Raw genomic sequence first — 14,738 nt, forward strand, 5'->3', positions numbered from 1 at the left:
TGAACCTTCTCTTGCACGACTCGGTCCTCGCTCGCAGCAGAAATGCCTTCAAAGTTCAGCCAAATCTGACGTGAGCCGCCAGAGCCAAACCAAGTGGGTATTTTCCAGCCTTTTCAGTACCAAGTCCCCTCTTTGATTTCCCTGGGTTTTATTGCTGAGGGATACTCCCTGGAAGTCGCGTGCGGGCTATGCTGCTGGAGCCGGCGAACTACACATTGTCATTTTATTACACTTGTCTTGAACCCGAAGATTACGGGATGCCGCGCAGCTCAAAATAAACACGCAGCTGTCCTGTCTCCGGAATCTGCATATGACATAATTCTTGACATATTTTGGCTTAGAAGGCCACGAAGAAATGTTCACATGTCCGTCACAAAGCACTCACAGAGCTGTTTGTGTTGTTTGAGATACTTCTGAGGACCACCGGGGCCGTAAAGGGACGAGGGTGCTCACAGCTGTTTGCTGACCACTCCAGAGTAAAGAGAGCTTCAGGTGACCGTAAAGTGTCCGGCTGAAGTGGACGGGTCAAGTGTAGCGTGAGTCATTAAACCTGGCCGGACAGGTAGAGAGGCCCGAGAGACGGCGTCGAAGGAGGAGGGTGTTCAGGTCCCAGTCGGAGCAGCACACCAGGCGTTTAAATTCAATTAGTGTGATGTTAATTCATTGTTTACCACATTTGACACAGCCAGAGCTGGAGCGGCTATTATCATTCACGACACGGTTGGACAAAAAGAAGCGATTTGAATGTTCCTTGAAACAATAAAAGGTACGAACGTATTCAGCAGAATCATCTCTAATGAAAGTAATCGTCCGACATCCAACTCAACGCTCACTGAATTTCTCTGTTTCCCTGCCTCCAAAAAAATGTTGTTTCCTGCTGCAAGATCATCACTTTATTTTACTGTAAGGGCCCCGTGTCCACATGATGTTTTTGTCCGGGCATGAAAATGCTGGCAGTGCGCTCGGGAGTGCTGGACTGAAGCGCTTGTGCGGTGAGAGAAACAACACAGAAACGCTGGTTTTGAGCAGCAGCATTTAGTGTGTGGCTTTTCTGTCTCTGTTATGTTACTTTAATGATCAAATTTATGCCTTTAGTCGTTTTTTTTAAAAATCCATGTTTTGATAATCAAAACAAGCACAAATGTAAAGGTTTTCTAATCAGAAGGGTTCTGTTTACTTGTGAGAACCACGCTCTCCTAAAAACTAAAACACCACACGTGACTCTCAGTGTTTTGTGCCCTCTGTGGACTCTGTCAGTCTTCAGTCTGGTTCTCACTGTTTGCCTTCCAGTCGGCCTCAATGTTCAACATATGAAACTTGGCCGAATACTAAAGCGCCCGAGCTCTTTGTCTTTTTCAAGTTAAATGAAAGCCAGAGATTGAAGCCAGGCTGTTCAGGCTTCGACTGATTCTCTCCCTCTCCGGCCTGGCAGGAAGCGCAGCTATCACACACTACCCTAATCCTCACATGCACCCACACACACACACACACAAACGCACACTGAGGAGAAACAGTCCCAACCTGTGTGCTTATGACCATAATTAGAGATCATTTACAAGGATCAGGTTGAACATAATCTGGACAGGAGGTAACTTAAGCTTGGCCATCTTTGCTCCCTGTCTCTGTGTGTGTAGTGTGTGTGTGTGTGTGTAGTGAGTGTGTGCGTGTGTGTGTGTGTGTGTCCAAGAGCCAGTTCACCCAGGAAACGGTCGGGGTGTGCCCCAAACATGAAGCTGGAAGGTGGGAAGGAAGGGCTGGGCAAACACAAGATGGAGCAATCTCTCTCTGAGATGTTTGGGTTTCACTGCAAACGGAAACACATGGCCTCTCTGTGTTTGCTCGCCGCGTATGTGTGTGTGTGTGTGTGTGTGTGTGTGTGTGTGTGTGTGTGTGTGTTTGTGTGTAACTGTCTGTCTGTCACGTGCACAGCCGTATCTAGCTGCAATAGGCGGTGCGAGGACCATTAAGTTATTAGCTGGGTTAGTGTTATCTTTGGAGCGATAAACGTAATGCATTTAGTGTGATTTACATACATAACCTACTGTGATAAGGGAGTAAACATCATAGATTTGCCAGAGTCGGTTACCTATTAATGTCATGGTATGTGATATAATGCAACCCATTGTGCTTTGTGTACGGTAACTTAAAAGCAGCACGTTGCTTATCGAAAAAAAAAAAAAAGCAGAGGCCGTCGGTTTATGTGTGTGTGTTGTTTTCCTCCCCTCAGATTCCTCCTCCTGTCTGATCTGTAATTGTTAAAAAAGTGGGTCAGGCACCGGGAGCACAAACATTTGGACGGACGCACGCACAATGAATCGGCTCCAAACTTGTCTGAGGAAAATCCAGTTTTCATGCCACTTCAGTTTTTTTGGACGCTCCAATTCCTTCCTGCTTTTCTTGGCACGGCCGCGGAGCGAAATTAAAACTGCAGAAAGCTGCGATTCAGCGCTACAGACTGCAGCTCTGCCCCTCAACGCAGTTGTTTTTCGAGATTTCAAAACACTTCCTTCTGAGGAACAATGTGACCAGGAACTCCTTTTTATATTCCTGTGAAAAACACGATGGTTAGGAGAAGTGGGGCGGACTGAAGGGATTTTGGACGTGCACTTATCAATACTTCTGTTATTTAAAAAGTGATCAAATGATAATCACATATAAAGGTGTCATATAAAGGAATAATCTCCAAACCTTGCATTTCCCTCAGCTGTAAAGACTTTTTAAGCCTATTTAGCTGATTGTTTTGGTTAGCCTGAATACTCCACCCTCTTCAGCCTTAATTGAACATACAATAGGCAGCTGTTCTTAAGCTGAATAAAGCTCAGGTGTTAAATGACTAGCTAGTTTCAGTTAAAATGTGTGAAATAAGGTCTGTGGTTAAAGGTGCAATATGTAAGAATTGTGGTTGAAAACTTGAAATATTTTTTGAAAATACGAAGAGAATTTTAAGAAATAACAGACATTATGACGTCTATGTCATTAGCATGCTAACCAGCTCGCCCTGATCTGTCTCAGTCCAACACTCCCGTGCCAGCAGTGTGAACACCAACACTGCCCCGGCGCACTGAGCTCGTTCTAAGTGTTTCAAACTTGTGCGCCTCAAGCTGACAAAAAAAAAAATAAAATAAAATCTAAAGTGTGGTAACGTAGGTTCAGTTTCTCAACTTGGTACCAGATCAGCAGTGGTTGCCAGAATCAACCCTGTGATCTCACCATCACAGGCCAGTCGAACAGGCGGTGTCACCGTGGCCAAAAGACCTCCGAGGTACCCATTTGAAAGGTGAGAGAGTGGGTATGCACCGGGATTCTTTGTGCTTGTTCTCAGTTTCACCTTTCATGTTTTTTGAACGCGAGCCTGTGATCTCCGACGCTTTGAAGTGAGACGGGGGTTTAGGCTGAACCGGCGCTGCTGGCAGCGAGGGAGCGACACCTTCCTATAGTGCATTGAACCGCAGTGTTGCCACAACAGCAGCGCTGCAGGGTCGCACTGTGTACGGAGTTTTGATGATGGAGGACCGTGTCAGACTCCGACAGAGCTGGTGCGAGGCGCTCTCTCACGTTGTCCTCCCCTTGCCTGTGTTTGTTTTCTCCCTGCTCTTCCCATGAAAGCTGGCCTTTCTGCGAAGCGAGACCTTGGAAAACGTTGAAGGGAACTTGGAAGGCTTCTGTTTGATACGCTGCATGTGTGGTTTCACTTCAGCTGGCCAGACTGGGAGGCCTTGAGAGAGAGAGAGCTGGTAATCATATCTTAACGGATCTCTCCACAGACACAAGGTTGTGAGCCAGTTTGGCACCGGCGTGACGCCAGAGAGACTCCTGTATCTGCACACACACACACACACACACACACACACACACACAACCTTGCCTCTTAAAATAGGGCTTTCATTCACTGCCTCGGAGTGGAGTGTTCTCAGCATCACACCGTCAATCTCGCTGTTAAGTTCAGTCCCACACACAAAAAACACATTTATCTCTCGCACAAATCACAGTTCTGTTCTGTTCTGCCGCTCGTCTTTGTGTGTGTTTTCTCTCTCGCTGTTCACCTCCTTGTACACACCAAGTTTCTTCGGGTAGAGCTGAGGACAAACCTGGGAGGGCTGGCAGGCCTCGTTTGGCGGGTGGTCAGTCAGACTTGTGGTCTGCTGGAATGTCAGGAACTGGGATGCCAAACACATAGAGAGTGTAAAGCTATATGAAAGTGTGATTGTAAGTGTTCGACGTTACATACAGTGAGTCTTTTTAGCATTTAGTGGGAGCGAGGGAAATACAGGGTCGGTGTCTGTCGAGTGTTTGAATTTAATTTGAATATTAACGGCTCTGCGCGAGACTTTCCAGCATCAGTAAATCGTCAGGACTTTACAGTTTGAGAGTCGTGTAATTACTGTAATCAAACATGATGTTACAGGTACATGAAATACTAGACCTCCATGTTGCGTCCACTCTGATTAATGGCACCTATTGATCATTTGTCTGTTTGTCTGTCTCAGGTCTTTTTTACACATTAAAGCGTCTTAACTGGTCTTGGGGAGTTCTACAGCACCTGTGAAAAAAAGTAGTATGAAGACTTTTGTGGCTCCAGGCGAAGCTGCGTGTAATTTGCATTGTGGGTAATGCAGGCACCAGGTTTTCAAAGCAGACCCCTGATCAAGCATTGCTCTCCTGTGACACCTTTAACACATTATTGTGACAGTTTAAAACACTTGATCAGATTTGAAACAGCAGAACCAGATATCAACTTTTTACTTCTTTTTCGAAAGCTTTCCGCCCACAATACCCACAATGCAACTTAGCCGCTGAGTGACACCACTGGAGGCACTTCAGCAGATTAGGACATAAGGACAGGAATTCCAATGTAGGCATGTATAAGAGATACCACAGGTCTAGACTGTGGTCATATATGTTTGCAGTAATTATACCCAGGCATCATGACCGATATATCAACAGTGTATTTAAATATTGCAATGTGCAGAGCCATTGTTTCAGAGACCTTCAGACCAACAATGGAACTACCGCACAACAACACAAGGGGCTGCACCGGTGTGGATGTGTTGCTACTTAAGTCCAATTTTGTGCTTTACCTTAAAAATATATAGATATCAGATCTGATAATCGATAAAATTTTTGACACCAAGACAGGATACAGCCGTTAATTCAAATTTGAGCCTTGATTGTGCAACTTTGGAAGACGCTCTAGGCAACACACAGTAACTGTCTCTCTCATCGAAATGCTTGGAAAGTAAATTGGACCAGTGGTGCTGGTTTCTCCACCGGTATGCACTTGACACTTGGTGGTAAACTCAGTGTTTTGCTGGAGTCTGCAGTCTCAAAAACCTGTAGTTTCACTGAAAGGAACTAGGAAGTTGGTGTGTGAACATGTTTCTATGCGTGATGTTGCATGAACCCTACCGACTGATAAAGAATCTCTTCCCCTCTCTCTGTTTCCTCTGTAGACGATTATAACTACCTGCCCGATGTGTTGCCTCCTCTTCCTGAAGTCCCGGACTCCGGCTCAGTCCTGAGCTCCGTTGACATACAGGCCCGCTGCCTCCGCAACCCGGCCTTCCGCTACACCTCCTCCCGCTACTGCTCTGCCCTCAGCATGGACTCGTCACCCGACAGCGCCGAAAGGCCAATCAGCTACAGCTCCACGTCCTCGTCCGCTTCCTCCCGGGACAGTCACTGCTCGCTGGGCAGCCGCTCCACCCTCGTCACTGCCCCTCACTGTAACCCGGTGACCTCAGATCGGGACTCCGGGGCGATTCGGTTGGAGCTGGTCCCCGCCCGGCAGCTGGGATGCCGGGAGGAAGAGGACAGAAACGATGGAGGGATGGACACGGGGAGGGGACAAGGGAGACAGGGCAGTGGGCAAAATGTGACAGAACATTCAGAACCCGAGCAGAGCCCAGATGGGGGAGAGCGGACCGGTCAGGTGCAGGCGCCCAAGACGTATGTGGACCGGGTGGTGCAGGAGATAATAGACACAGAGAGAACCTACGTCCAGGACCTGCGAAGCATTGTCGAGGTACGAAACACTCTTCCGTAGTGATATGTTGATAAAACACAAACTGTGTCAGTGTTAGAAGCAGAAGGATCCTTGATGTTGGCACGACTTTAAAGGTGTATTAGCACATTTGGCAGCAAATCAAATGCAGAGAGAGGCCTTGAACAAATTGATATCAGCTCCACATGTGACTTCGCACAGGATGTTTGTTTGAATGTTTAAACAGACGTCAAGAAGTAAAAGTAAAATGTTATAAAGCTCTTAAACGTACATCAAGAAACTGAAACCGGGATGGATAATTCATGGAATTAAAAAGATTTGTGTTGGGATGAATTGAGGTGTCTCATAGTCCGTCATCATATTAGGTACATACATTAGCTCCTGGTCATGCACACTGCAGACAGCTTAAATCAAAGTGGATCATGTAGTTGTAAATGTTTCAGAGGCCCCACCCCCCCAAAAAAAACAATCTCCCAGCTGACCCATCTGAAGTCCGAGCAGCAGTCTGCCGACATAAATATGTTTCAGTCTGGCGCTGGCTTGACCCCGATCTTTCCATGAGGAATACGGGCCTTTTTTAAAACAACAGATAACACACATCCTTCACGTCTTTGTGGTTTTCCTCACGCACGTGACACGCACCGCTTGTTGCCTGCCGGGAACCTCCGATACAATAAGGTCACCTGCGCTCGCAGGCGGGGTTTGGCCGAGATACACGACACCGCTGCCTTTGTGCTGCGGGCACAGGCACACATTCAAAACTTTTTTCTTTCTCTTTTTTTTTTTTTAAAGCGCACACACGGATAAATACGCTCTTTTTGTGAGGTTGGCTTTGAACTGCGAGGATACACATTGCCTCTAGTCAGCGCTTTATTGGCTTTGTTAAAGATTGGGTGTAGTGGCTTGTGTCAAAGGTCGCTCCTTTCTGTTCCCTTCCTCTGTGTTTCTCTGCTCAGCTCCTTTTAGCTCTTTATGAAACTAAAATTAATGTCGTCTGTGCTCGAATGTGGTGCGCACATGTGACGCGTGTTTTGCGTTTTGCACCCTGCGGCCTAATTTGAATTGATGGCGTCAAGCGCTGAAATATTTGTACTGAAATTGTCGTATTCTGCATGTGTTGGGGCCTTTTTCTTGCATTCCTCTTTTCACATCCCCAACTCCTGTCTGCGTGCTATTTTGGGTTAGAAAAGTTCATTCCAAGGAATAGCTGTTGCGCAGGAACCTCATATCCCTCAGAGACGCTGTAAGAGTGAGGCTTAGAGATTTTGTGGTTTTGGCCCGTCACCCCTGATCGATGTTCCACTCTCTCCTCCTTCCTTTCCTCCCCCCTTTGGACACAGAGGTGAGGAAAAGGGGGAGAGAGGGTGGAAGCTAGGTAGAGGGGTTTAGCTCGGAGATAACAACGTCTAAAGTAGGTTAGGAAAACACAGAGCAGAGCTTTAGGAGCTGCACTTAATGGGCCTCTGCTGGCTTTGCTCCGCGGACCACCCAGCCCTGGAGGACCACACTTACATGGCAGGACAGCTAATTCGTCACCGGTACTTTGGATAAAGACACGTGCATTTAGCCTTTCCTCACCCCTTTTAATGACAGTTCCAGTGAGTGCACAGCTGATGTATTGCGCTGATTATATCTGTATGAATAGGGCCTTTTAGCATGACAGTTTACCTTACACAGCAGACAGCTGCTGGACAGCGCAGCACTGACCCGCCTATTATCAGCACTGTCCTACGTGAGCCGGCCCCGCAGTAATCCCTTTTGCCCGTGCTGCTTCCTGCGAGGGAAGAGGGTGTTACAGCCCGAACACAAATATTTACCCAGACTCCCTCCTCCCCCGGGCTCACCTGTGTTTCATCCGTCAGCGGCCCGAGATGTGGTCCACGCTCACACTCCCGCCCTGGCTGCCAGTCGGTGAGCTGTACTTGTGAATTCACAGCACAGTTTCTACGCCAACATGAGCCCATGTATGGCGTTTTTTAAACGAGGGTAAACCTGTCAAACAAAAACAATAAACAATTGACTCCTTTCCTATTGCCAGTCGATGAGTTTGCCATCCTGTTTTTATTTTCCGGTGAGTCACGTTTGAAGTCATGAACACACCCGAAAACAGGAAAATTATGCAGCATGGGAGCCAGCGACTGTGTTACAGTGGTTACTTTTTGATAATGCTGACTGAAGAATGACTGAATGCTGCTTGAACAGAGACGGGTTGAAAAGTGTTACGTACTTAACTTCCGTGTGCGCCCTAGCATCGTACTGGAAAAGGGGCCGAAAATTAGCGTGTCCACCCTGGTGTTGTTTTCATCACTGCTGTTCGCAGCTAAACAAAACATAATTCCAACACCAAGCAACTGACGCAAAAGCAACAAAAACGGCCCCCAAAAGCTGGCGCTAGCAATCATAGTGTTTCATGCCAATAGAGACAGTATGCAGTATTAAAGCTGACAGTCTACAGATTTGAGGCCAAAAACAGCTGTATTTAGATGGACTTAAATGACTTACTACTTAAATGTAAGAAAATTGTAATACATTTTACTGGCTGTAACATGAGGAATCTAAGACGGCACTTTCGTAGATTCTTGCCCAAAGCATCAACCCTGACAGGAGGAATGTTGAGATGTTGTGCCGTGGTTTTTCCAGAGGTTTTGGGCCGCAACTCCATCATTCCGAGGGGAGTTTCACTCTAAAAAACACAACATTTAGTTTGGGGGAAGATAAATATTTTGTTTATGCCAACTTCATTTCACTCTCGCCTGAATGTTGATCGTACCCTTTTATCACTGAAGACAACAGCCAGACGTTAGCGAGCGTTTGTGGGTTTGTTCATCCAGCTGAAAGATGAACGGGATATCAAAGTAGACCAAATCCTGCAGTGTTTAGTTTCTTCTTTTACTTATTACAAGCAAGAGACATTAGCATTCATTGTCTGTTTGCAGTGGCATTTTCTTCTGTTGTGTGTAGGTATGAAGGAGTTTGTCAGTTGGCGCTAGACTGCATTTTTTACGGTGGCCCTGAAAGATCAACATGCTGCAACCTAAGAAAGCCAGTGCAAGTAGACAAAAAAAAAATAAGCAAATGTTCGACGATTTAGGCCGAGATTTTAGTTTCGAGGATTTGAGTTGCACAATTAGATTGACGGGAAGGTTGGCAGCTATGTTGAGGGTCACGCGAGGTCAGAGGGTCATGTTTGGATGTTGTTGGCTGCTGGAGGTGATGTGTAATGTGATCTAAATATAGAAAACAGAAGACTGGATGTCAATTTTGTTCATCTTTTGCATTCTTTTTGTCTGTTCGCATGGGTTTTGTTAGGCTACAGTGTTCAAGTTGAGCTCTCGGGGGGCCGTCGCACATTTCTGTGTGATCACCCCTCCTTGGCTCGATCAGTGTGTGTAATGAGGCCAATCCGTTTTCCACAAACAACCCCAAAGACAAAGTTCTCATCTTTCTTTCCCCTCCTACTCCTCCTCGTCCTCCTCCTCCTCCTCCTACTGACTTTTTCCACTCTGAGAGCTTTGACGCATCGCCAAAACATTTTGAAGTTAAGATTGGAAATAAACTGGAAACACTGCATCAAACTCGGCCTGCAGAGGAACATCCGACACAGTGAGATTTGGATATTTGCACTCGGCGTTGGTCCGGAGGAATGACTTCCTGCTGCGCTGCAGAGTGAAGGGAGCGCTTGGTGTGGAGGAAAAACAGTGTGCACTTGAGGAGGTTAATGGTTAACACGAGAATCATCACGTTTGTACACGTTAGCAGGGAGTGTACCTGCATGCGTGCGTGTGTGTGTGTGTGTGTGGATCTGAACGCTGCCCATTGTCAAGCTCAGTCAAGCTTTTGAGCTGAGTGCGATGAGTGACTGGGTCAGGCCGGGTCAGATCGGTGACCCGGCGGCTAATACAGCATCGCATTACGCATCACCTCCGATAGCCAGCAAAATCCAAACATGACCCTCTGACCTCACGTGACCCCCTGATGTAACCACCAACCTGCCTGTTAGTCTAATTGTGTAACTCAAAGCCTCAAAACTAAACCTTGGCCTAAAGCTCTCTAAACCCTAAAACACCCAAGATGGCTGTCATTTGTTTTAGCTGGGATTATTCAGTCTCTTTTTTTTCTTCTGTGTTTTACCTCCCTCCCTTCGCCTATCCAAACACAGTTTAATGGCCTGCTCAGACGCAGCCATATAATAATAATTATGATAATAATGGCTAAATACATTAAACACTATCAGGAATCGAAAACCGCTACAGCAGACTGGAAATTATGCAAACAGACTCTGTGTCTCTCTGCTCCCTCTTTGAAAACACACCGATGTTGTGTGCAGAAATGATCAGTGGGTGTGTGTTTGTGCACGCTCGGGGACAGCCTTGTACTTTTCTCAGTGTTGTAATGTCTGTCCTGCCCAGTCGCAGGTTGTGGTCAGGTTTGAAAACTGCCAGCAGGATGCTTCTGCCTCCTCAAACCCGTATCCTGACTGCTGCTGGTGTGGAGTGTGAATACAGCTGCTGCGTGGGTGACTGAGTTCATGTTTGTGCGCGTGAGCAGGTGTTTTGGGAGGCGGGTAGGCAACTTTCAGAGCTTAAAGGATAAGTTCAACCCAAAAATGAGAATTCAGTCGTGATCTGCTCGCCCTCATGCTGATAGAAAGTCTGGGGAAGTTTTGCAGTCACGACGAAACAGTGAAGAAAAAAACAAAAAATGGCTCCATGCAGCCTGACCAGTCTAATCCAGGCCTCCAGAATCCTGAGATCTCAGCTGTTGCTGAAATGCTAGCACAGGGACCCCATGCACAAGCTCGAAAGCACATCGAGGCTGTAAATAATGTCTTTTCTTATCAACTTTGGATCTCAGGGCTTCCGGAGACTTGGAGATTTCTGCAGATAAGCTGCACGGAATCATTTAATGTCCATCTACTTCAGTTGTTTTGGAGAATGCTCTAATGCTGATTTGCTTTGAATTTTTTTGTGAACTATTACATCTTTTAAACAAATTTCTATTTTGGGTGGACTGTTCTTTTTAAGATGCTTTGTAGGAAGCAGCAGGAGACAGACACAGAGACATGTATTGTTAAATTACCAGTGGCTGGCAGCAGTAGATGTAAAAGCAGTATTGTTTGGGTGCCTTACTGATCAGCCGCGCCGCAGAATACTGAACAAGCACGATCAGCGAGCAGAAGAAGCTTTTAACAGAAAAACATTAAAACAATCTGTCTCCGTCTCTGCACCTTTCACTCTCTCCCTCCAGGGCAGACTGAGAGCTGAAGCCGGTGTTGTCTTGTCAGCGTCTCCTCACTAACGACAGTGATGGACGCAGTGATAAGAAACCAAGAGAGAATAGACTTATGGTTGTTTTTCAACATGGGCGAAGCATTTGTTTCCCAGCATTCGCTCTCAACCTGATGACCTGTGCTGTTTCCTTATCAAGCTGTTTGCACAAAACAACGCTGTCGTTATCTGGATTAAAACAGGTTTTACAACAGGTCACAGCGAAATCTGGTGTGGGCCCTTTCTACTTTTAAATCTAATCAAATCTTTGTTTCGGTTTCTGCATTTGTATGAGGGAACCTTTTAATACCGGTGTTTCCCACACATATATTTTACATGGGCAGCATGCCCAGGTGTAGTAGTGGCCGACCAGGTACGTTTGGTGACCCATTTAAACATAAACAAACAGACTCATTGTGAATTTGATGCCTGCAAGATGCAAAGCGAGATGAACCACAGCGTTGATAGATAAAAAAAAATGCCTCTGCTTCTGAAAGTCCTGAATCACAATGCTAATGTGTTATTGATATGACTGTTAAACTAAAGGAATGTTACTTAAGCAGCTCTAAAAATGTGACCTTTCACACATTAAGTTGTCAATGTGTCAAGAGAATAGTGGGCTTTGAAAGGCCCTGAGGTCCGCAGGAGTCTTAGTGCGAGCAGTCCGTCAACATCAAGTGTTTGCCGAGATGGCAGCCAGGTACAGAACAGCTCCATCATGACAGCTTTCTCTCTGCAGGACTACTTGGAGTGTATCAGTAACCAGTCTCGGCTGGCTTTGAGCTCTGAGGATAAAGGCTCTCTGTTCGGCAACATCCAGGACATCTACCACTTCAACAGGTACAACACACACACACACGCACTATTTACATACTTGAGACTTGACTACTTCTTCATCTTCATCATCTCAACGATAAACTTTGTCTGATGTGATGCGTCCCTATTTCCTTGATTTTCAGGCAGTTCCACATTATGAAATGCTTCGTCAGATATGTCAGATTCTACTTAGACGTAAACGACTAAGAAAATGTCCCCAATTTTCTGATTCAATCCCTTAATGTGAATATTGTCTTAAGGTTAGTGATCAGCTAGGAAAACAGGTTTAACTCTTTCTGTAACGGGTCTAAACTCAGACATATTTAGCAAATGAAAAACCAGTTTGTTAATGAAGACTGGAACTTGACTTTGACCTGCCCGAAAAGGTCTTAAAAAACAGTTGCACAGAAAAACATTGACTCTCTCAGGTTCAACAAACAATGTCCTGCAAATAGTGAAACTGGGCTGAGCCACCTGTTGATTTGTGGGAAGGGCGTTGTCGCAACAGTCAGGTGTGTGTGTGTGTGTGTGTGTGTGTGTGTGTGTGTGTGTGTGTGTGTGTGTGTGTGTGTGTGTGTGTGTGTGTGTGTGTGATAAGTCCCCGTCTGCATATTTGTGTCCTCCGGCACTGCTCTTAACTGTGTGTTTGTGTGTGTGTGTGTGTGGCTAGCTGAGCATCAGCCATGGTGGTCTGGAGACACAAACGCACACACACACACACACACACACACACACACACACACAAACACTCATTTCTCCTACCTATTCATTTCTCAGCTGTCCCACAGACAAACTGGCCTGTAAAAAGGAAGCATGAAAGCGGTTTAAAGCGATCAAGGTGACCTCATGCTTCAACCATGAAACAATAACTCCCAACGGTGGCCTTTTTTTCCACATTCACACACACATACACACTGACACACACACACACACACACACACAAGGCCACACATGGGAGATGCCTGTTTCAATTCATGGAAGTTTCTCATTTGTTCAGAGCCGAGTGCCCTAAGACCTCATTTCTGTAGTCGGGGTGACTCTTGCTCCTGAATGTCTCAGTTTGGAACAATGAGTCGAGGGCGAGTCGTTTGTATTCACATTTTCACATCAACTAATGATCTCACTGAGTGATGTCTGTGTGTGTGTGTGTGTGTGTGTGTGTGTGTGTGTGTGTGTGTGTGTGTGTGTGTGTGTGTGTGTGTGTATTTTTCAGGGACCTTCTTCATGATCTTGAGAAGTGCAACGCCGACCCTGTGGCCATCGCAGAGTGCTTCGTATCCAAGGTAACAATGGTTGCCTCCCTTCACCCCTTCTTTCTCCACACCTCCATCTCTCTGTCTCCCGTTAATGGACATTAACTAAATTACTGTACTTAAACTGAACTGATCCGTACGCACGTAAGAACATTAACATGTCACAAAACTTCACATGCCGGAATTAAAAAAGTTAAGATGTGATGTGATTTGTGCAAAAAAAACAGTCACTTATGAGCAAAAAAAATGAATTGGCTTTGGCCACTTGTGCCTGCAGTCTGAATGTAGCCTACTCCTCTGCATTTATGAAACAGTCAGAGTTACTTGTTTGAGACATGGTCTGGTTGAGCCCCTTGTATTTTACTATACTACTATTTTTTTAAGCTTCTGAGTACTTCTACCTCCGCTGTCTGTCTCTCTGCCCACATGCACTCTCCTCCTCTCTTCTTGTTGAAACTCGTCCAAACAGCTGGTTCCATCACACGCACACACACACACACACACACACGCACGCACGCACGCACACACACACACACACACACACACACACACACACACACTTATAGACAATGTTCTGTTACAAGAGATTAGTTTACAAAAATCAGATAACGCTGCTGCACGAAGTCAGTAAACTTTATTGAGACTCGTGTTATTTTTGGGGGGTTTAGATGTGTGTTTAAAGAGTGCGACAGGAGGGCAGGAATTTTAAGGACCGTCCAAATGTATAATCACCTTTTTTTTTTTTTTTTTTTTACAGAAGGGGGATAATAGCAGGGCTTCACCGAGACAAACTGGACTCGGCTATCTCTGCTCCTTCTGTCTGTGTTTCTGCCTTTATTCCTCCTCTGCTCCTCACCCATCTGTGCCCTCAAAAAATAATGATTGCATGATTATGTCCCATGATGACTTGCTGCATTCCAGCACTTCCTCTGAAACACTTTACATTCCCTCCCTGCCCGACTGCAATTACACCCAACACCACAGAGCAACTGTCTGACCATCAAGTCACAGACTCCCTAAATTCAGCAGCTGTTGTTGAGACAAACCCGTTTTATAGCAGCCCACAGCAGCGCTCTGCATAATTAACTGGGATCCATAAACAAACCAGCGTGATGACATCTTGTAACCCACTGATTCATGTTACAGTCGCAAAAACAAAAAAGTCTTTACGAGAAAAGAAGCCGATCTCAGAAGAGCCCCTGACCTGAAATACAGGCATCCTATTGTTGACTTTTTATTCTGTAGCCAGCGCAGCATTCATTATAAAAACCAGTATAACATCCTCATGGTGTTTACTGTGTGGTTTATCCAGAGGTTAAACTGGGTGAAAGCCAGCTGAGAGCGAGGCTCAACCTCTGGAAGTCAATAAAACACCCTGCCCCTCATAACTACACTCTCATG

General features: G+C 45.9%; 1 protein-coding gene across 4 annotated transcripts in view; it reads left to right on the forward strand.

Annotated features, from left to right (window-relative positions):
* The window catches only part of LOC119012890 (pleckstrin homology domain-containing family G member 1), a 64,812-nt gene that overhangs the window by 36,264 nt on the left and 13,810 nt on the right, over positions 1–14,738 (forward strand). For all 4 annotated transcript variants that reach the window (XM_037087096.1, XM_037087099.1, XM_037087098.1 and 1 more), the window contains 3 exons: positions 5,451–6,022; positions 12,008–12,108; positions 13,298–13,367. In XM_037087096.1, the coding sequence (XP_036942991.1) occupies positions 5,451–6,022; positions 12,008–12,108; positions 13,298–13,367 (743 nt within the window). The remainder of the gene's footprint in view (positions 1–5,450; positions 6,023–12,007; positions 12,109–13,297; positions 13,368–14,738) is intronic.

Source organism: Acanthopagrus latus, chromosome 22, assembly GCF_904848185.1.
Source record: "Acanthopagrus latus isolate v.2019 chromosome 22, fAcaLat1.1, whole genome shotgun sequence".
NCBI lineage: Eukaryota > Metazoa > Chordata > Actinopteri > Spariformes > Sparidae > Acanthopagrus > Acanthopagrus latus.